At 38.1% G+C, this 21666-nt stretch overlaps 1 protein-coding gene across 3 annotated transcripts in view; it reads right to left on the minus strand.

Moving 5' to 3' along the window:
* The window catches only part of LCP1 (lymphocyte cytosolic protein 1), a 96726-nt gene that overhangs the window by 30677 nt on the left and 44383 nt on the right, over positions 1 to 21666 (minus strand). For 2 of the 3 annotated variants that reach the window (XM_020993734.2, XM_020993733.2), the window contains exons 2-4: positions 1791 to 1877; positions 616 to 779; positions 10 to 139 (exon numbers count right to left, since the gene is read on the minus strand). In XM_020993734.2, coding sequence (XP_020849393.1) covers positions 10 to 139; positions 616 to 779; positions 1791 to 1854 — 358 coding nt within the window. In that variant the 5' untranslated portion in view covers positions 1855 to 1877. Of the gene's footprint in view, positions 1 to 9; positions 140 to 615; positions 780 to 1790; positions 1878 to 9291; positions 9382 to 21666 lie in introns of those variants that run through there. The other variant, XM_020993735.2, reaches the window with a different exon arrangement.

The following is a 21666-nucleotide window of genomic DNA, read 5'->3' on the forward strand; positions in this document are numbered from 1 at the left end:
TGAATTTACCTGAATAGGAATGCTGTGTCCCAACACTGGATTGTTCTGAGGTACCACCAATAGCACAAATCCCTTCTTTCTTATTAATGGCTTTTCTGAAGGTCTTGGCAACTTCTGTGCTTTTTAACCCATGAAACATCTGTGAAAAGAGTATACCTTTAGAGAAGTTCAAGCCTTAACCAGGAAACTTTGGAAAAAGGAGAGAATACTGCCATGACATGAGAACCATTTTTGTTCTAGCTACATACTAAAAACCCTTCACTAAAGCCCTATTCTGATAGCTCATGGTGTTATGAGGTGATCCTGGGTTCTTGAAGGTACTACCAAGTGGAGCAGAACCTGGTAGGTTCTATCAAGTTGGAAAGGTACAGTTATAAGCCCAAGGAGTGACTCCATCATTCAAAGATCACTCTAGCCAAGTGCAGAAGGCTCATCACCAGAAGATCAGGTGCCAAACTTCTGAACTTGTTTTACCATAACAAGCCATGAAGACTGACTACTAAGGTGTAGAGGAATCTCTTGATCAAAGAAGTGCTGCACTAATGAACTCATAGACCCTTGAGATATCTGAGTATTTTGAAAAAGTCATTCCACATCTTTTATTTTCATACTCACTGAGATAAACTCATCAAAGCTGATCCGGCCATCATGGTTTAGATCTCCAGTTGCCATCAGGTTCTCTGTGATTTCTCTTATTCTGTAACCAGGCAAGGGCAAACAAGCTGCCTTGAACAAGTCATTCAGTTCATTGCAGCTGATGTATCCATTGCCATCTGTATCTGTAAATAATAAATAACAAACATACCAGTAGTTGTAGTGGTAGCTCACTGTCATTGCCAAGCACTTTATAGACATTACCTCACCAAGCCTCACAATGATCCTATGAAAGCTGATTAGGCAGTTATTACATTTCCCCCATTGACATGCCCACAATTATACACAGATAAAAAGTGGTAAAGCTGGCAATCAATCCCAGGTGTTCTGGTGCCAAATTTGGAACTCTTTCCATTATACCACGCTGTCTCACATCATGCTGCCTTCCCAAAGTTCAACAGCCACCAAACCAAGAACACTGAGTGTGTCATCAAGGATGCCTGGGAAGTGAGGAGTAACAGGGTAGTGGAGACAATCACCCCCAGCATCTGGGCCGGCCACCATATAAAGGCCTGAAGCTTAACAAAACACTGCAGCTATCAATCAAAAGGTATATCATATTGTCACTCAGAAGGGACCGCGCTAGACACTTCTGAGAGATAAGGGAACAATAGTTCCTAGCTCCAGGGTGAGGAAGCTGAAGCTCTAAGAGTTGGAGGAAGGAATTCTGGCCAAAAGAGGCAGAAGAATTCTAGAACTAAGAAGAAAACAGTCAACCAAAGGGAATTTTTTAAAAAGTGGAATGGGATACAAAATGATTGTTATTGGCAAGAAGGGAGAAATAGGGACAGAGAATGGATGTCAGTAAAAGAAAGTCAGGAGAAACAGCAACAACTAACAATAAAGCTAAGTAAAGGCTAAGAACCAAGAGCTGGGAGATTTTCCAGGCTGGATATGGACAGAGAGAAGAGGAAGGATGTTAGGCCAGGCAGAGGGAGACAGACTTTAAATGGAATCTCTTCTTGGGAACTGCTACCTTAGCCCCTTCTAACCATCCCCACTGCCTTTTTTTTTCTGAGCTCTTCTGCCGTGCCCACATGTCATCATTTTGATGAAGCTGTGCTGAGGTAATTGAGTAAAGAGAATTATTATGCAATATTAGACCCCAAAATGTCTTCTATACCAATGCTACTCACCAACTTTGGAGAAAGCTTCTCTGAGGTCTGCCATTTCTTCATCGGATACTGAACTTCTGGCCATTTTTACTGCTTTGAGTAATCAATCTACAAAAATAAACAAAAAACCATATATGTTATAGATATATCTATATCTATATCTATCTATCTATATCTATATCTATATATCTATATATCTATATCTATATATCTATATCTATCTATCTATATCTATCTATCTATCTATCTATCTATCTATCTATCTATCTATATATATATATATATTCCACCTTTACCTTCACACTGGAACCTTTCAGATTTTGAAAGTCAATTTGCTCAACAATGGAAACCCTCATCACATGCCTGGGATAAGAGCTTAATTGCACCTGATACCTCCATTGTCCAACCTATGTACTATTAAGCCTGATTTTCAGGAGGAGGAACAGAATGAAATAAAAGGTAAGGATATTATTTCTGGCATCTGTTTTATTCTATCTACAAATTATACTCTCATTTTCACCCTCTAGTATCACAACTGATGCTAAATGTCAGCAATGACAATAGCAGAAAGGGAACAGTGAAAGTGTTGCCATATACAGGCAGCAATTTTATCATTTTGTTTTACTGTTACACAGATATGATACAACATAAAAAGAAAATAAAGAAATGTTGTTATTACCTCAGAATTTCCATATCCATATGTTTATTTTTATTTAACTATTATTTTAGATGCTTAATATGGGATTGTTGCCTATAAACTATTATAGATTTTGCTTCATTACCATGTTATATGTATATATCATATATATTATGTATATACGTATATGTTACATTTAGACACATTATTGTTTTCTGAAGTCAATTAAATTAAAGCTATGAGTTCACTATGCACACTTAACCATCTATAACCTATTTATTTTTATATTTAAAAATCTTCAGGGGTTCTACAAACTCAAGCTGGCATTTAAAGCCCTCTATAATTTGGGATCTGCTTACCTTTTCAGATTTATTTCATATTCTGCCCTTTGACACTAGACATTCTAGTCAAACAAGCTTATTAGCTGTTCCCTGAACTCCATATGGCATTTTCCATTTCCACTACTTTATATCGGCTATGCCCAGGCTGGAATGCATTCTCTTCTCACCTCCAAACCTCACAATAACTCACTTCCTTCAAGACTTAGCTCAACATAGGGCAGCTAGCTGGTGCAGTGGATAGAGCTCCAGCCTTAGATTCAGGAGGACCTGAGTTCAAATTTGGCCTTAGACATTTGACACTAGCTATGTGACCCTGGGCAAGTCACGTAACCCCAATTGCCTCAAACCCTCCCCCCCAAAAAAAAGGCAAAAAAAGGTTGAAGACTTAGTTCAACAAGGTTGAATCAGGTAATAAGAAGGAATTTGAACTTAAGAAACCTATCAATTTCAGGGACATAAAGAAAAGAAAAGGGAAAGAGGTAGAAATCAGTTTAAGGAAAGAGCAAGTAATTTAATGCAAGCCTAGGTTAATAATATTATTTCACCTTGATGGGACCCAAACAAAAACATAACATCTTGGGAGAGTAGCTTCTAACCAGTATGATGAGAAATGAATAGAATGCCACAACTGGCAGGGACCACAGAGATCATGTAGTACCATCCCACTCCACGTCATTTTACAGACAAGGAAATTGAGGCCCAAGAATAAGAAGTGGCTTGCCTAAGTTCCGAGTCTCAAGAAAATGCTAGACTAGGGCTTATAAATGGACCTACTGCTGAGGGAAGCAGGGTAAGAATTGGATTTACCATTAAATGGGCCATTACGCTTCATAAAAAAGAAGAGCATCTCTCATCTAAATAAACCGAATGTGCAAATGACATGGTTTTCCAGAAGCAGAGAAGCAGGAAGAGGAAGTAATTAGATTGAATATCTCTAGCTGAGCTCATCATTAAGAAATGTATCAGTGGAGCTAGCAGCAAACATTAGGCACTACACATAGCATCATCTTTGTGCTTGCCTGGAAAAGTGGGTTCTATGAAATTCACTCTCATTTAAAGGTACAAAAAAATGACACTGTCATTAAGATCAAAAAGGTTAGCCCATGAGGTTATCAATGTATGTACTGCTGGCACAGCAGGATAGTAACAAATTATGGGAAGAAATTCAAAAGATTCAAGGCATTTGGAGCACTGAAGGAGAAGCTGATGAGACAGGTTCCCTTTGAATCAATGTAGTATCTTCAGCTGTGGTCTGTTGCTCCTTTATTGTCTCTTCACTTTTATGAAAGAAACTTCTAACCATGTTCTGGCCAGGAGCCATTTTTAAGATCTGCAGAAAATTAGTGGGGAAGTTTGGAACCAAACTTCTGAAACCCTGCCCACAGGATAAATTCTAAGGGCAAAAATCTTGAATCACTTATCTAAGTCAGGTTTGACCATACTTGTGCACAGATTTCATTTTATTAAGTTGACAGCTGTGATATACTGAGACATTTAGCCACAGGGTATGCATACCAACTTTTAAAAATTACACAGTTTTAAAAACAGTATTTAGAAATATTAGTAACAAAAATAGCAGAGTAGCAAAGTTTATCCATCCATTTCATAGCTCTAAGAGTCTATAATTCTACGACTCAAGTTAGCCTAAATTAATAGGTTTTGAGGCTAAAGGTCAGGAGATGGAGGGAGAGAATTCAAGGCAGAAGAGACAGCCAGTGGAGAGATGTGTCTTGTAGAAAAAATAGTATGAAGGCCATTGTCAATGGATTATAGAGTAGGTGGAAGATGATAAAGTGTAAGAAGACTGGGAAAGGGGGGGGGTGTGGAGGGTTCTGAAGGGCTTTGAATGTTAAAAGATTGTATATTTGATCCTGAAGGTTCTGGAGGGCCACTGAAGTTTATTGAGTAGAGGGGTAACATGTCAGATGGCTTTAGGAAGATCAGTCTGTCAGCTGAGTGGAGGAGGGACTGGAGTGGTGAGAGACGAGACAGGGAGACCCACCAACAGGTTACTGAAACAGTCTAAGCAGAAGGTGCCTGCACCAGTATGATGGCAATGTCAAAGGAGAGAAGGGAACGTAAACAAGAGATGCTGCAAAGGTAAAACCAATAAGCTTTGGCAATTGATTTGATTTGGGGGATGAAAAAGAGTGAAGAATTAAGGACAACACTTCGCTCTTGATACTGAGTGAATGAGAGAATGGTGGTACCTTCAACAGTAATAGGCAAGTTTGGAAGAGGGGAGGGCTTGGAAAAGAAACATAATGAGTTCAGTGGTGTGAGTACTTTCTCCACTAAAACAGATTGCAAGTCCTCCATCCCTTAGTAGATGGGTTCATGAACTATTATGACCCCCTCAAAGCCATTCAATGTCCAACATTACATTAGGTGATAATTTCTCCACACTTCACTAGAATGATCTTTAGATACAAAACTCCTTACACAAAATGCTTGCAAACTTCAAAGCACTATAGAAAGATGATTTATGTGAGTTCCCTGGGCCTATACTCAAAGCCTTTCTAGCTTGTGAGACTTTGGGGAATCACTTAACCAGAGACTTGGATTAGAGGAGGATTTCTAAGGTTCTCAAGGGTTAAAATTCTTACTCCCATGAAACTAGCTTTTGCTCTGCTACCATACATAGCATTTGAGAACACACTAAAATGAGGCATGAGAGCAAGACTTTACCTTTGTTTGTGTCTCCAGTGCTTAACACAACATTTGGCACAGGTTCTTAATTAATGTTTATTGACTGGCTTTGGCACAGAAACTATGTTTGGTGTTTAATAAATATTTACTGACTTGTTATTATCTTAGCAAATGTAAATATACATAAGAAAAATAAAATGACTAAGTTTTTTAAAAACCAAGATAAAAAGGGTCAAATAATAAAACTACCATCAATTACATAATTTTAGAAATACAAACAAATATAAAGATCTTTACTTTGTAGAAACATTTCTAAAAATATTTATAATAATGAATGTTTGGAAGAGGGAAGTACATTAAAACAACTATGAATTTTCACCTCACATGGAACAAATTGACAAAGATGATAAAAGACAAGAATGGTCAATGTTGGTGGGGTTGTGCAAAGATGGGCACATTTATGCAGAGATTTTAGAGCTGTAGATTGGTCCAACCTGTCTGGAAAGCAATTAGGAATTTTATGAAGAAAGAGACTAAAACGTTCATGTTCTTTGACCCAGAAATTCCAATGCTAAGCTTATGTCCCAAGGTGGTCAATGAAATATATCAAAATACTGTATTTACAGAAGTGCTTTTTGTAGGAGCAAAGAACTTGGAAACAAAATAGATGCTCACTAACTGGGGAACGGCTAAACAAGTTGTGGCACAAGAGCCGAATGGAATATAATGAACATTTATCATGGGGAGACCAATAGGAACTAAAGCTAAATAATGAAGCCAAACCAGGAAAATAATACACAATGACTACAGCAGTGCAAGTGGAAATAATAACAACAAAACAATTAAAATGAATTCTATAACACTGTAATGACCAAGCTTGGCCTCAAAGAAGATAGATAAGAAAATAACTTCCTTCTTAATAGAGGAGAATTACAGGTATGGAACATTACAGATAATGTCATACCATTTTAATATGTTGGTTAGTTTTGTTAAACTTTTTGGGTAATTTTTTTCTCCTTTTTATTTGCTGTTATAAGGGATAACTCTCAAGAGTGGATGAGGGGAGGGATACATTGGAAAATGTAGATGATATAAAAACAAAATCTGTCAATAAAATTAATTTCAAAAATAAACACCCACCTTGAGGATGAACCCAGAGAGACTGGGATGACACTGAATATCAGAGGTGATGGGTGAACATGCCCCATCCCATCCTGGCTGAGCACTGCCTCCCCAAAGGGTTGCCCAATATCAAACAGGGATCAGTACAGACTTGGGGCTCACCCAGTGTGAGTCTTTCTAAACAAGTCCCAAAACAGCCACAAATCCTAATGTGTCCCAGGCTCACTGGGCTATCTGGGATAAGGCATGTACACCGGAAACAAGAGCGAAGGTAAGTGGGCCAGCACACCTCTGTTCCATTTAAAATGGGGGGAAAAAAATCACCAGCAGAGTGTGAGATCTGATAGCCTCCTCTGTTACCACACACTTGTTTGGGAAATACCAATCTAGTCCACTCCCTGCTTGCAGGCACTCAAACTGTCCCAGAAACAGAGCTCTCCACTATTTTATTAAAATTTTCTAAATAAGGAAATGCTACATCCTCCCTTGGTAATATATCCCAGTGCGTGGCATCCCTAGCGTATAACCTAAATTCTTTCTAACGCAACTAAAACTTATCTTCTCTTGTGCCTTTCTCAGTGGAACAGTAGAATCTGTGATCTGTAATTCAAACAAAAATCCATCCTATACCTGAATACTGTTTCCCCTCTCTTCTTGGTTAAATAAATTCAGTGTATTTAGACTCTCTTCATTTGCTATTTCTTTGTTTTATTCTATTTTAAGAATGCTAAGCCCAACCCCGCCATGGCTTTACCTCCAGGAGTGGAGTACTCCTCAGTCTCTGGACTTTCTCCAGAATGTCAAAGAAACCCCCTCACCTGGAAGGTTACTTCACACCTGGACCTCTTACACTGCAAGTACTCTGCCCCTGAAGCCCCTTCCCATAATTGGTTAATGGTTCCTAGAACCTCCATTTTAAGGAGACCACTCAGCCTGCCATTTATTATTTCCTCTTCTGACTTTGTCTACCATGTCTTGGTATTAGTACTTTTTCTCCTGTCCCCACCCCATCAGTTTCCTTTTAAATGTTTTCTTCTCCCATTCAATTATAAGTTCCTTGAGGGACAAGGTTCTTTTTTTCATATCTGTATTCCCAGAAAATAGCACATAGTAAGTGCTTCATAGATGCCTGTTGACTTGACCATTCTGGACTTTTCATTGAGTACTTTCAATAGTAAGAGCAATTATTAATTAACATTAAAACTAAACTATGTCTTCTAAAAAGGTATAGAAATTTGATTATAAAATAATTGCCTTATAGTTCCTCCATATTCTAAGGATGTATGTGGGCATAATGTGCCTAACTATCTAACTGTGTGACAGGGATGGACTGGGGTGGAGGAGAGGAGATGAAATCATTGAAGCACACATAGATAAATCAAGTAGCCATGTAGAAACTAGGGTTCACATCTGGGGGCAAAAAATTATTTCCTATGATCATCCTTGTTGAATTATGAGTAATAGGGCCTCATGGCCTATAGTTTCTACCAATAACAACTTTTAAAAGCTCACTGACCTCCTAGAGCAGGCTTGGAACTCTCTTAACTCTTGTTAAATTGAAGTTAAACCTTAACAATTCTCTGTTTTATGAAGTTCAGTTCTATAACAAACATATATTAAGGCACTATGGGGAAAGGGTGCCAAAGATAATAGCTAATAACAATACCTAACATTTATATGATGCCTACTGTGTGACAGGCACTGTGCTGAGCCCTTTGCAAACATCAACTCAATTGATCCTGACAACAACCCTGGGAGGTAAGTGCTGTTATTCACAATTAAGTCTGAGGCTGGATCTGCACTCAGGTCTTCCTGATTCCAGGCCTGTTGCGGGCAGGGAGGAGGGCCAACGGGATTGCCAAGAAACAGCTATGACTTTTATACAAATGGATATAACACAAGGCAGAATATGATAAGGATAAGAGGGTGATTCAAATAAAGTATTAAAAAGAAATGTAAAGAGGGAGAGATCAGAGAAGGCTTCATGGAAGAGCTGGCAATTCATCTGCATGCCCTCCTCAGGGACTTCTTCATCCTGTAAGATCCCATCAGCCTTGGAACTCACAAGTCATCAGCACTCTCTGATTCTGAAGCTTCTCTAGTTGGAGTGCTGAGAGGCCAGCTTCTCACAGAATCTCCATCTAAGGAGAGCTCTCAGGCTAGCCATCCCCTGATTTTCAATTTCCTTTTCTGTACTGTCATCTCTCGTTAGACTATAGACTCCTTGAAGGCAAGGACAATCTTTCTTTTTTGTATTTGTCTCTCGAATGCTGAGCACAATACCTGGCATGTAGTGGGCACTTAATAAATGTGTATTGACTGAGCTGAGCTGGGGTTTGAAGAAAGAGAAAGAAGGCCTTCAACAGATAGAAATGAGGACTCGGTCCATGCCAAGTATGGAAGATGGCCTGTACAGAGGCAGATGACGACAGGATAGCTGATGTAGGGGAAGAGCTAATCAAGTGAGCATAGAGGAAGAGTAATAAATGAGGTTGGAAAGGTAGCTAGAGCACAGAGGGGTTAAATGCCACCCTAGCTAACACCTCAAGCTCCCTCTTTGCACTCTATCGTTTTGCCAATACATAAAAGATGTTTAATCTTCACCCCACTCCCACCCCCACAAAAGAAGGGTAAAAACACCTGTAACAGAAATACCAGTTTATGAGGAATGAAACAATTACGAGAACTAATTGTTTGCTGAGCTGGTCTAAGAAGGATGGTACATATACCCTTAGGTAAGATGTGTACTGCAATCAAACCCAGGACTGCTTACCTCCGCCTTTGGCAGCCCGATGATCTAAGTGAGGGCGGAAGAAGCAGCGACTCTGGTGCCTTTTATAAGTTATAACAAGCTCTGTCTCCTGCAGTGCTCAGAATAGTGATGTCAACCAAAAAGGCTGTACTGGGGGAGCTAAGCCCGACTGTGGAAGATGAGCTAAACTAAAAATAGTGTAAATCTGCAGAGCATACAGGATGAGCTAGACCACACAGCAGGCTTTTATGGGGGCTGCCTCCAGGAAACCGCTCCACACCATGATACCTGCTTCTGCACGACTAGCACAGCTCTAGCATGGTCCATGCTGCCTATTCTTAGGTACAGCGCTTTCAAGTTCAATCTCTAGCTCTATCAACACCTCCCTGAGGAGTGTCCTCCTCCACACCCCTCATCAGGTTGGTAAGTATTTATTAAGAACCTACTATGCGCTAGGCACTGTACTACATTGCCCACGATCACTGAGCCAAACGCTGTGTGAGAAAGTGAGGAAAAGACGGATTCTGATTACTAGAGGCACAGATACAGAGCTGCAAGGGTAGCTTAGAGTTCATTCAGCCTACTCCTTCCATTTTACAAAGGAAGAAACTGAAGCCCAGAGAAATACAGTGAGCTGCCTAAAGTCATACAAGTAATCAGAGACAGGGCCAGGATTCAGACCCAAGACCTGTATCTCCAAATCCAGCAGTCTTTCCACTGAGAGATTTTTCTTCTTGGCACAGGAAAACTTCCCTGCAAATTGCCTCTGTCAGCCCCTGCTTAAGGAGTGCCAGACAATGCTTTGGGCTCCTAGGTTTGGAGGAGGGTAGCCAGGAGGCTCCGAAGGCCAGAACCAGAAGTCCAAGAAGAGAAGTCATCAGGAACAAGAGGGGCTCACAAGCAGCTCGTCCTTTCTGGGCCTTGACTGACACCTCTGTTGAGCCTTTACCCACCACAGCTCCCTATCCCTCCACTGGTGTCATGGAGAATTTGAGAAGGAGAGATGAAAAGTTTCTGCACTTGAGTTCAGATTATCAGCTGAGCAGGCAGCCAGCTCTGCAACCTTCCACTCATCCTCGACCCCTCACTTTCCCTCACCCCAGATGTCCAGTCCATTCCCAAATCTGGTCAACTCTATGTCCACATCTTCCCCATTGGTTTCCTCTTTACTTAAAAAGCGTTGCCTTAGTTCAGGCCCTTATCATCTCTATACATTACTAGCACAATGGCCTCCTAAGTGGTACCCCTGCTTCAAGTCTCTCCCCTTCCCTTCTTATATATTCAAAAATTTTCTTTTAATTTCATATCAAAATTGTCCCCCAATTGCCAAAGTGCTTTTCTTAAAGTACAGTTTGGACCATCTCACTTCCCTCCTCCAGAAGCTCTATATCATTATTATCTTTTCATCTTTATCAAAGTCTTCTTTATCATAACAGAGTGGGGAAACACATAGCTATAAAGCAGCTAATGTGAAAAAGACCTGACTCAAGGCCTCAACTCTGAGGGTCAGACTCAATGGTTTTTAAGGTCCCTGAGAGCTCTAAATTTGTGTTATTAGATAGATTCATAACTTGGTTAGTGATATGAGGTTCATTCTAAACTCAAATTCTCTGATTCTATATAGAATTAGAAAAATAAATGACATTATCCTTATTGGATTTTGCATCACAGAAAATAGTTTTGGAGATGCTTATTTCTATCTTTTTTTAGGAGTCAGAGTGCTTTTCACTATATCCATAATATTTTTTAAGTTTATAATTTTTATTTTCTATGTAACAAGTTTTTTTAAACTAATCTGTCTCTCCCACTAAAAAATCATTAATATATGTCTACATAATCCAGCAAAATAAATTCCCATATTAGCCATGGGCAAAAAAATTATGTCTTTTTCTATATCTTAAGTTCATCATCTCTCTGTCAGGAAGGGAGTGGTATGTTTCTTCTTCATTCAGTTGGACTCATTTATCATTGTGGTGATAACCATTCTAAAATCTTTCAAAGTTATTTTTCTCTATAATGTTGCTATCATTTTATAAACTGCTTTCCTAGTTTTGCTCATTTCACTCTGCATCAGTTCAAAAAGATCTTCCCAGTATCCTCTAAACTTGCCCATTTCATCATTTGTTCTGGTACAACAATATTCCAATACATTTATATACCCCAATTTGCTTAGCCATTTTCCAACAGAAAAATCTCTTAGTTTACTATTTGGGAAAACCATGAAAAGAATTATTATATTTTTGTATATACAAATCCCTCTCCTCTTTGATTTCTTTATGGTACAGGCCTAACAGTGGTTTAGCTGGATCAATGGTTATGTGCAATAATTTTATGGGCATAGCTCCAAATTGCTTTTTAGAACAGCTGGACCAATTCACAACTCCATCAACAATGCACTTGTGTACCTGTTTTCCCACAGCCCTTCCATCATTTGTCATTTTCTTCTTTTGTCACCTTTGCCATGCTGATATGTGTAAAGCAGAACTGCAAAGTTACTTTAATTTAGATTTCTCTAATTATTACTGATTTAAAGCATTTTTATATGATTGCTGAGCATTTTTATATGATTGCTGATAATTCAGATTTCTTCTTTGAAAACTGCCTATTCATATCCTTTCACCATTTATCTTTTGGGAAATTTATCTTATAAATTTGACTCAATTATGCATCTTGAAAATGAGACCTTTACACAGAGTTTTTTACAAAGATTTTCCCTCACTTGTTTTCCTTCTAATTTTTACTGCATTAGATTTGTTTGCATAAAATATTTTTAACTTCAGATAATCAAAATTGTTTCTTTTATCTTGTTTGTCCTCTATTGTTTGCTCAGTCATAAAGTCTTCACCTATTCATAAATCTGAAAGGTAATTTCTTCTTTGCTCCTCTATTGTTTTATGATGTGATTTTGTATATTTAGGTCACCAACACAACTACTATAAATGTGTCCTATCACTCCTCTCTGCTGATAAATTTTCACTGGAATCACCTGCTTTCTATTTTTGTTAGCATTTATACATCCATGTGGCATTCCTTTTTGGGGTGAATTTAATTCCATGAACTGAGGAAAAAGCTGGTATTATGATCCCCACTTTAGAGAAGATAAATGAAGGCACTGAGAAATGAAGTATTTTGCCCAAGGTCCTAAAATGAGTTTGTGGAAAATCCAGGAAGATAAGTAAAACCTTCTCACCCTTGCACTTCAGTTAAAATATGAAAATTGTGGGAGCCATTTAACATTTAAGTAGAAATGGAAAAACCTTTGGCACAAGGTGAGGTACTAAGGAGCTTATTTAAGAAAAACTGGTACAATTATTCCCATCTTGTGAGTGAATAAATAATACCTCAATAGCAGAGTAGTATAAATGTAAATTCTTTTGCAAAGGAAAACTCCCTTACCTCTTTCCTTTCTCCCCACATACCATTTCAATATCCTTAAAATACTCCTCATCATATATCCTGGGGATCTCATTCCTTTAATATATTTCTATACATTTTGGAGGCTGTATGAACAGTAGCTAAATCTATGAGAGAATCCAACCTACCCATCTCACTATCCAGTAGACCAAGGTAAGTAACATCTTGTGTACCCTGCAAGCCCCATATGAACAATAATGTTCACAGCCTTACTTAATAAATTATGCTGTGTGATATTTGTACATATATATCTATGTGTGTATGTACGTGTTTATATAAAACCTCTATCAAACTGCTTGATGGCTTGGGGAAGAGAGAGGGAGAAAAATTTGGAACCCAAAATCTTATAAAAATGAAATGAATGTTGGACAAATTGCACAATGCAATTAAAAAGAAGAAAAGAAAAGAAAAACTACGCTGATGATATGGTCAAACTCTGCAGTAAGTACTATCGTTGTGACTCATGAAATAATGCATTGACTCAAATAGGAACTGCCTGATAGCCAAGCCTAGGTGCTAAGTTTTTCCCCCCATCTTAACTCTTCTCAGTCTTTGTTTTATATCCCTTCTTCAGAGCTGCTGAAGGTCTAATTTCTAAGAGAACTCTAAAGGGTAGTAGCAATAATTAAGACCCAACCACTTCTCTATTTTCTGATCTATTTTCTGTGGAATAGTTATGGGAACCTGGCCTAATCTACCCTGAGCCCCAAATGTGGAAAGTACCTTGCAACAGCTGAGGAAATGGAGCCAGACCTTGTAAGTGTGTAGAAATTCTGAGGGAAAGAACATTAAACTGGTAGTGAGGTCATCAATCCAGTCTAGCAACCTCAAAAGATAAGTACATAAAAAATCCAAGATGCTAGATTTATAAAATGAGACTATGTCATAGAGTGAAGCTTAACTGAGATAATACTTCCAGACTGCTCTGCAAATTTTAAAGCAACATGTAAATGCTAGCTATCATTAGCTATTATTCTTAGTGCCCAGAAACATGAGGTACTGGTTCTGTTGGCCCTTTTGGAAATTACTACCGTTCTCTCCAACCTGGTAATTTCCTGTATATTTGTCATGTCTAAAGTTTTAATTTGAAGAACATCCAAAAAAACGAACTATCTTTTTACATGTAAATAGTCACTATAATTTTAAATTTAATTTGGTCATTATTTGACCTCATTATCAACAGGATCAGATACACTGATGTTTTAATACACTCATACCTCAAGAACTGAAGCTGTAGAATTTGTGCCAATTTGATGCATTTCACTTTTGACTTTTAGCCCCTGTATCACATTCCCTCCTTCAGAGCTGTTAAAGGCCTCTTCGAAACATGACTCAGGGAGTCATGGCTTGGTTGGCTGATATTTACTGTCAATTGGTTGTATTACTGAATTAACATGACAAAGTTTCAAGTAACCTAATGCTTACATAACTTTCTCTTAAAAGATTCTGCACCAAGAAATTCTCAGAAATTTTTTCAGGACTGCTATACAGACTAGTATGTCCCTAACATAGTCTTGGAATCCCTTGGAAAGTCAGACCAGCAAAGATTAGAGACCACACGGGAATAAATGTTGATGAGGATTCTAGGTTGAAAGGATTGTTCAGATGTTGTTAAAAGGCATTTAGTCCATGGAGCTACTGTGCTTTTCAAAACAAACACAACAGGCCTGGATCTTACCTTTTGGAATTTGTAACATAAAATAGATTACAGTCACAAAGCCAAACATTATACAAGAATAAGTCAATTCTACAAATGTTTATTTAGTACTTTTTGTAAGTGGAATGTGTGCTAGGTGTTGAGAGCAAGGCTAATGTTTAGAAAAGGTGTCACCCTGGACCTCATGGAGCTTACAGTCTAGTAGGGGGATATGACATTTATACACAAACTATAATACATAATTGCACATGAAGTACCCAGTAATCCCCTCCTCCCTCAGCTCCAAACGCACTAGAGGATTTTAAGCAAAGGGGTAATATAACCATGTGAACAGATATAATGGTGAGCCTAGTAGCTATGCGAAGAGATAGGAGCAAGGAAACAGTGGAGGGGGGGGAAGAAATGCTAGAAAGTTCTAACAATAAATCAAGTGGAGTAGCAATGACAGCCCACCCTGGGTGTGGTTTTTTTTCTGTATGTTTGATGTTTGTTTGTTTTAAAGTATGTGTTCCTTTTTAATGTGAGAACAGAGAGGTGGGGACAGAATGAAGATTTGGTGACTGCACAGGAGAGCTTTAGGAGAAGGAAGAGTCAAAGACACAAGATTTTGAACATGGCCAACAAGAAAAAAGGCGAGGTCATTGACACAAATAGAGAAGAAGGAAGGAGGAGCAAATCTTGGTGTCAAGATAATGCACTAGGAAATGACAAAGTAATAAGCTTAAGTAATAGCTACATTAAAAGTGATTCTGGATTGTTAAGGGAAACGCTGCCACATCATTTCCTAGGTTTTGATAGTCTTTGGGGAAGGGGTGATAACAGGAGAGGAATAACAGAAGTCTGAAGATACTTTAATGACAAAGAAAGAAAGTACAACAGTCCATTGAGAGATGGGGAAATTGAAAGAGGGACTTTCCCAAATATTTAGTAAGTACTGTCATCAGCAGTGAAATGTCCCTATGCATTTTTTTAGACGAAAGAGAGTTATTTAACAATGCAAACTTGTTTCCCATCTGCACTCTGCTTAAACTCAGTTTGCAAGGCCCATGTAACATAGCTTCCTCCATCAGGAAAATCATCCTTCTTATTACCAAGAGATTTTTTTTTTCCTCTGCCAAGTTCTGATGTCAGCAACGTGAACCAATAGATAAGTATAAATGGTAGAAAAGACAGGAATCAAGACGTGCCAGACTTAAGGGCAGCAATAATGTCATTTGAACCCCAAATCTGACTGAGGAATGACAAGTAGGTGAATCACATGTAAATTTCATGCAAGTATAATTGTGGCCTCCAAAGTTAAGGCACTTGGAAATAGATCACAGGAAAATCCTATCAGAGATGACTGGATTAAGGGATCAAGTGATAGGCACCCTGAGTACAAAGCATTGTAATTTTCCACTCTTCTCCCCACCATGTAAATAGAAGACAGGGAAAGGCAAGTTCTCAGTGAGATTGCAGATCACATGCATAATTCATTTGTCTACTGAATTTAGCCTCTTTATGTTGTCCACACAGAAAGGTTTCTCTTTTTCTCTTTAGCTCAGCCAGGCAAGAACAGGAAGAAAATAATGAGAGAAACCCTGTAACTTGTGCTGGACTGAAAAAGAAGAATCAATGCTACCACCACAAAACTGTGGCTTTGCTAGTTCCTCAATTTAACATTTCAGTCTTTCCTTCCGGGAGAAAAAACAACTGAAGTTAAGAACCATCCTCTTTTTAACTAGTTAAGGTGACTTCATAGCAATAGCACTCAAATCTTCAGCAAAATAATTTTAATGCAAAAGATTTGTAGTAATAATCCTAACTTAATTTGTTTTTCCATTCACACTTAAAACACATCCTTTTTGCTTTGAAAATTTTCAAGATGTGCCCAATTGATAAATGGTCAAAGGATATGAACACGCAGTTCTCAGATGAAGAGATTAAAGCCACCTATAGTCTTATGAAAAAATGCTCTAAATCACTACTGATTAGAGAAATGCAAATCAAAACAACTCTAAGGTACCACATCACACCTATCAGATTGGCCAAAATGATAAATGTTGGAGGAGATGTGGGAAAATTGGAACACTAATGCATTGTTGGTGGAGTTGTGAAATGATCCAACCATTTTGGAGAGCAATTTGGAACTATACCCAAAGGCCTATAAAAATGTGCATACTCTTTGACCCAGCAATAGCACTTCTAGGGCTATATCCCAGAGAGATTGAACAAATGGGAAAAGGACGCACATGTACAAAAATATTTATATCAGCTCTTTTTGTGGTGGCAAAAATTAGAAATTGAGAGGATGCCCATCAACTGGGGAATGGCTGGACAAGTTGTGGTATATGAACGTAATGGAATTCTATTGTGCTATAAGAAATGATGAACAGGCTGACTTCAGAAAAACCTGGAAAGATTTGTATGGTCTGATGCTGAGTGAAGTGAGCAGAACAAGGAGAATGCTGTATACAATAACAGCCATGTTGTGCGATGACTAATATTGATAAACTTAACCATTCTCAGCAATACAAGGACCTAAGACATCTCCAAAGGCCTCGTGATGGAAAATACTATCCATAAAGAAGAACTATGGAGTTTGAATGCAGATCGAAACATACTATTTGCTATTTTTTTTTCTTCTGTTGTGTTTTGTTTCCTCTTTCTGGTGCTTCCTCCTGTTGGTTCCAATTTTTACTTACAACATCACTAATGTGAAAATATGTTTAATAGGAATGTACATGTATAGCCTACATCAGATTGTGTGCTGTCTTCGGGAGGGAGGTGGGGAAGGAGGGGGAGAAAAATTTTAAACTCAAAAGCATATAGAAGTGATTGTTGATAAATCAAAATAAATTAAGTTTTTAAAAAAGAAAACTTTCAAGATGCCTACACTTATTTATCCAATAATGGTGACAACAATTAAAAGTACATCAATGACCATAAGTATAAATTGCTTGTTTTTCTCATATCATAACTCCTCTGTCCCCAGATCTCACAAATATGATTTCCACAACTAAAATCATTCTAAATGTGAGTCACTAAAGTATCCCTTTCAAAGGGAAAGCCCATTGAGGATGGGCTCCATATATGCATGGCCTGGTATGTTGTTAACATCAATTTTAGACCTATCAACACTGAGTACTTAACAAATAACTAATCACAGGATTACAGGTTTACAACTGGAAAGGGCCTTAGAGTTCCAGATGATGCGAAAGAATAAATATTATACCTGAATAAAATTTGCATATGATTATATACTTGTCATTCCACAGGCAAATATGGAGTTAAAATTATATGAATTGCTACTGTCATATGACATTTCTTGATTTCTGTCTTTTCTACCATTTCTATCCATCTAATCATTATCAGCTTGGAGACCAAAAGTAATTATACTAATGTTTTTTGAGGAAAACAATAATGCTTAATTTGTGCTCAACTTAAGAGTACATATCAGCACTATGGCTCTGCTGATTTTTTTTGCCCAAGGACCGTATCCTGAAATTTGATTAATATAAGACTCACTCCAACCAGAGAACTGAATAAAATAAGAAGACAAATATACTAAATTTTGTACAGAGAGGGAGAATGGTGTTTTGACTGGACTTCGAGGGAGAAGAAATTTGGATCCAACTCAGACCTACATGCTAAACAAGTCACAACTTTTTTTTTCCCCCCAAAGACTGGCTCTCCCCGTATCACTTAGGCTAGAAATGCAAGGGCTATTCTCCGGTCTAATACCACTGCTGATGAGCACAAAAGCTCAGGCATGATCTGTTTCTGACCTGGGTCAATTGGCTCTTCTTAGCCAGGCTGATATCAGACTTAGACTAGTCATCCAATTAGTACAGGCTACTGAAGTTCAGAACTCCTGAGTCCAACAAAACAAGGAGCTTCAGCCTCCCCAGCTGTTGGGGGTGTAGGTGAGTACCACCAACTAGTGCCCAGCAATTGGGGAGGCTGAGGATATAGGCAAATGCCACCAAACCCAGCACACTTTACTTTTTGGAGCCTCGGTTTCCTCATTTGTACAATGAAGATAATACTAATAACCCTCTACTACTTATTTCACAGGACTATTATGAGGAAAACTGCTACATAAACCTGGAAATGCTATAATAAGAGTGCAGATTCTTATTAGGTGAAGCTGATGCCGAGGACTCATAATCAGAGGGTATTCACTGTGAAGTACTGTTGCTGTAAAGGTGATAAATTTGTACCATGCAAGCTAGGCCAGGATAGATAATGAACTATGACTGACTGACCTGTTATATAATCAGCCACAGACAGCAAAATATCAACACAGTCATGGGATTAGACAAACTGGGACCTCGGGGCTCATCAAGTCCAACCACCTCATCTCACTGAAGTCCAGAGAAAAGATAATTTGCCCAAAGTAACAGAAGGAATCCAAAGCCAGGCTGGCAGTCAAACTCAGGTCCTTTGACTCCAAATACAGTCCCTTTTCAACTTCATTATGATGACATGAATAACAAGGTATATACACAAGGTAAAAGTCTCATAGCAGTATAGTAGTTTAATTAACAAACATAAAACTTGAAAATTCTTTTTAACTGTAGGCACAAGCTAAATATACTTGTCTCATGTTCTTACTCTTACCATATATTTATTTTATCCCACTTCATATTGGATATCACTCTAAGGGAAGTACATCATCTACTAAGAGTAACAGGCCTTAACAGAAACCAGCTCACTCAACTGCTAACTAAAGTTAAAAGGAAAAATAAAATGGCAGATGATTAACCCAGGGGCTTCCTCCCTACCCCAGCAACCCCTGAATCCAGGAAACAGGCACAAAGGAAGATAAAAAAGCAATCTTGAGAAAGATTCTGTGGCTGCGGGGCAAAGAACACACACCTGCTTATCAGCTGCCTCTTATCTTCCATGCTGCAGCAATTATGGAATTGCTGAGAAGAGAAGCATAATCCCTACTATTGACCTACCAAAAATAGTGGAGACAACAAACTGTTTGAAAGGAAGCTGCATCAGAAAAGAACTAAGGAAAGTAGCAGAGAAATCCCACCTATGAAGCGGGGTGACCAAGAAGTCAGAGTAGGATGGAGGAAGGTTTCTGAGATCATTATATGTGGATTTCCCATGGTTTTCAATTATAATTCATAACACTTTTACTTCTTACTTCAATATATCTAAGATTTCATGGGTATGGGAAGTCCTACTAAGCCCTGCAGGTTTACACCTCAATGAGATCCATTCCTACCTTAATATTCAATGTCATGAGTGGCTGAGATCAAGAAAACAAATCACCCAGTGGATACCCTTCTTCTACAAACTGCCTTGATAAACTTGGCAATCCCATTATTCAGTGGAAAGATGTCACCAGGCCCATACACAAAGCCTTTCCAGTTCAGTAGGGTCTGCCAGAGCTTGCATTCTGTTGCCATGGCTGTCAAAAACCCAAGGTTCCTCCTCCACTCCACAATAATGGTAGGAGGAGAAGAGGGAGGAGTGATACTGGATTGGTTTTATCTTTTCCCATGAGGTGAAAAGAATTTAACACCATCACATGTTTGACTTCAGAAAATATAGTCGAGGAAAAAAAAAATAAAAATCTGTCAAACTGTTCACATCTATTAATATTATTTAGCTAAATAGCTTTGTGGCTTCCAATTATTTGTTTTTGTTTAGGACTTAGAGATATTAAAATCCACAATTTATTGAAATAGGCAAGAAAAATGGGTATCAATTAGGTTTGCCCAACCAAGAATCAATGGAAGCATGGTAGATGGTAAGGGAGCATCAGCCTAAGGTTTTTGCTGTGAATTTTCCAGCTTGGAGAAAAATAATCCAAAATTTTTATTATTGGATTACTTAAGCGTTAATTATATACATCTATCTGTCCTCTGCTTTGGCAACAATAAACCAGGGATAGATAGGAAGCCTTGCTTCAGTCTAGCAAACGTAGGTCAATGAGTTATTGCAAACAGGCTACTAATAGGATGGTAAGGATCAGAACAAAATTATGAGATAAGTTTTCATCATAAAATTTTAAAAACCAGAAAATTAAAAAGAAAAAACATAAATGAAAATATTGCCTGCAACTGTTTTCATTTTAAGTTATCAAAGTCATGGTCCGCAGTATATTTTAAGAAAAAATGAAAGAATAGATGTGAAAGTGCTTTGAAAAAAGTAGAGTCCACATACAAAGTTTTACTGCTGTTATTTTACTTTTTGTGGACTCCAACTCCATAGTAACCATTGTAGATATTCAACAAATATTAAATTATTCAATGAGCATCTCCACCAGACAGGAAAAAAATGGTGATATGATTTACAAATGTGGCATAAAATTCCTCAAAACTGATTTAGGAATATATATGTACATATACACATATATTCACATATGTAAATGTGAGTCTCAATTTCATCATTATGTGGGACCTATCATCTTATCTGTCATTATGAGACCAAAAAAGTTTCTTCATTAATCTCAGATTTAATCTCTCAAGTCACTCCCTGCTGCCAAAACCTTCAAGTCCTCCTAGTGTGGAACAAGACTTTTTAAACCAACAGGAGAATAGGTATGGTCCAAGGAGGTAGCTTTTCCTTTTCCTACTTATATTTTCTATTTAAGTAGATGAACAAGTACAGTTGAATCTAACTTTACTGATAGAACTTGCTTAATTGCCCTACTCACACAAAATAACTCTGAGGTATGGACCTTTCTTTGAAACAATCTGGCAAAAAAAAATCACTGCAAAGATGATTGATGATGGTTGAAACCACAGCACGTATTTTAAGGAAAGGGAATTAAACCCTTGATCAAGAACAACATTCTCAGGATGCTCCTGAATGAAGGGACTTCTAAATTTCTCAGTCATCATGCTGAAAACTGATGTGAACTACTAAGACCCTATTTACTCACGGCACTGTACAAAATATGTAGATATGGAATGGTCCATGCCCTCAAGGAGACCCAGAAGAATCACAATAATACCCATTCAAGCTGAAATAGAATAAATCCTAATTCAGGTCCCTGAGACTATGAGGTCTATCCCTTTTATAACCCAAACTTTATTTTACCCCATATAATTTTGTTTCTTCCTTGCATTTAACTTTCTCCCCCACTTTTTCCCCCTGTCCTTTGGTAAAGGAAGACCATTGCATTGAAAAGGTACAACTGAATGAGCACTTAACTGGGAATTGGAAGACCCAAGTTTTAGTCTTCCTTCTGACACTAACTGTGGGGCCTTGGAGAAGTGTCTGGGCCTCAAAATTATCTGTAAAACTGAAAGGGTTAGAACTAGATCGGAGTTTCTTAACCTGGGGCCTACGAACTAGGATGGGAAAAACAATTACATCTT

Source organism: Phascolarctos cinereus, unplaced genomic scaffold (assembly GCF_003287225.1).
Source record: "Phascolarctos cinereus isolate Bilbo 61053 unplaced genomic scaffold, phaCin_HiC Scaffold_726;HRSCAF=1367, whole genome shotgun sequence".
Classification (NCBI taxonomy): Eukaryota; Metazoa; Chordata; class Mammalia; order Diprotodontia; family Phascolarctidae; genus Phascolarctos; species Phascolarctos cinereus.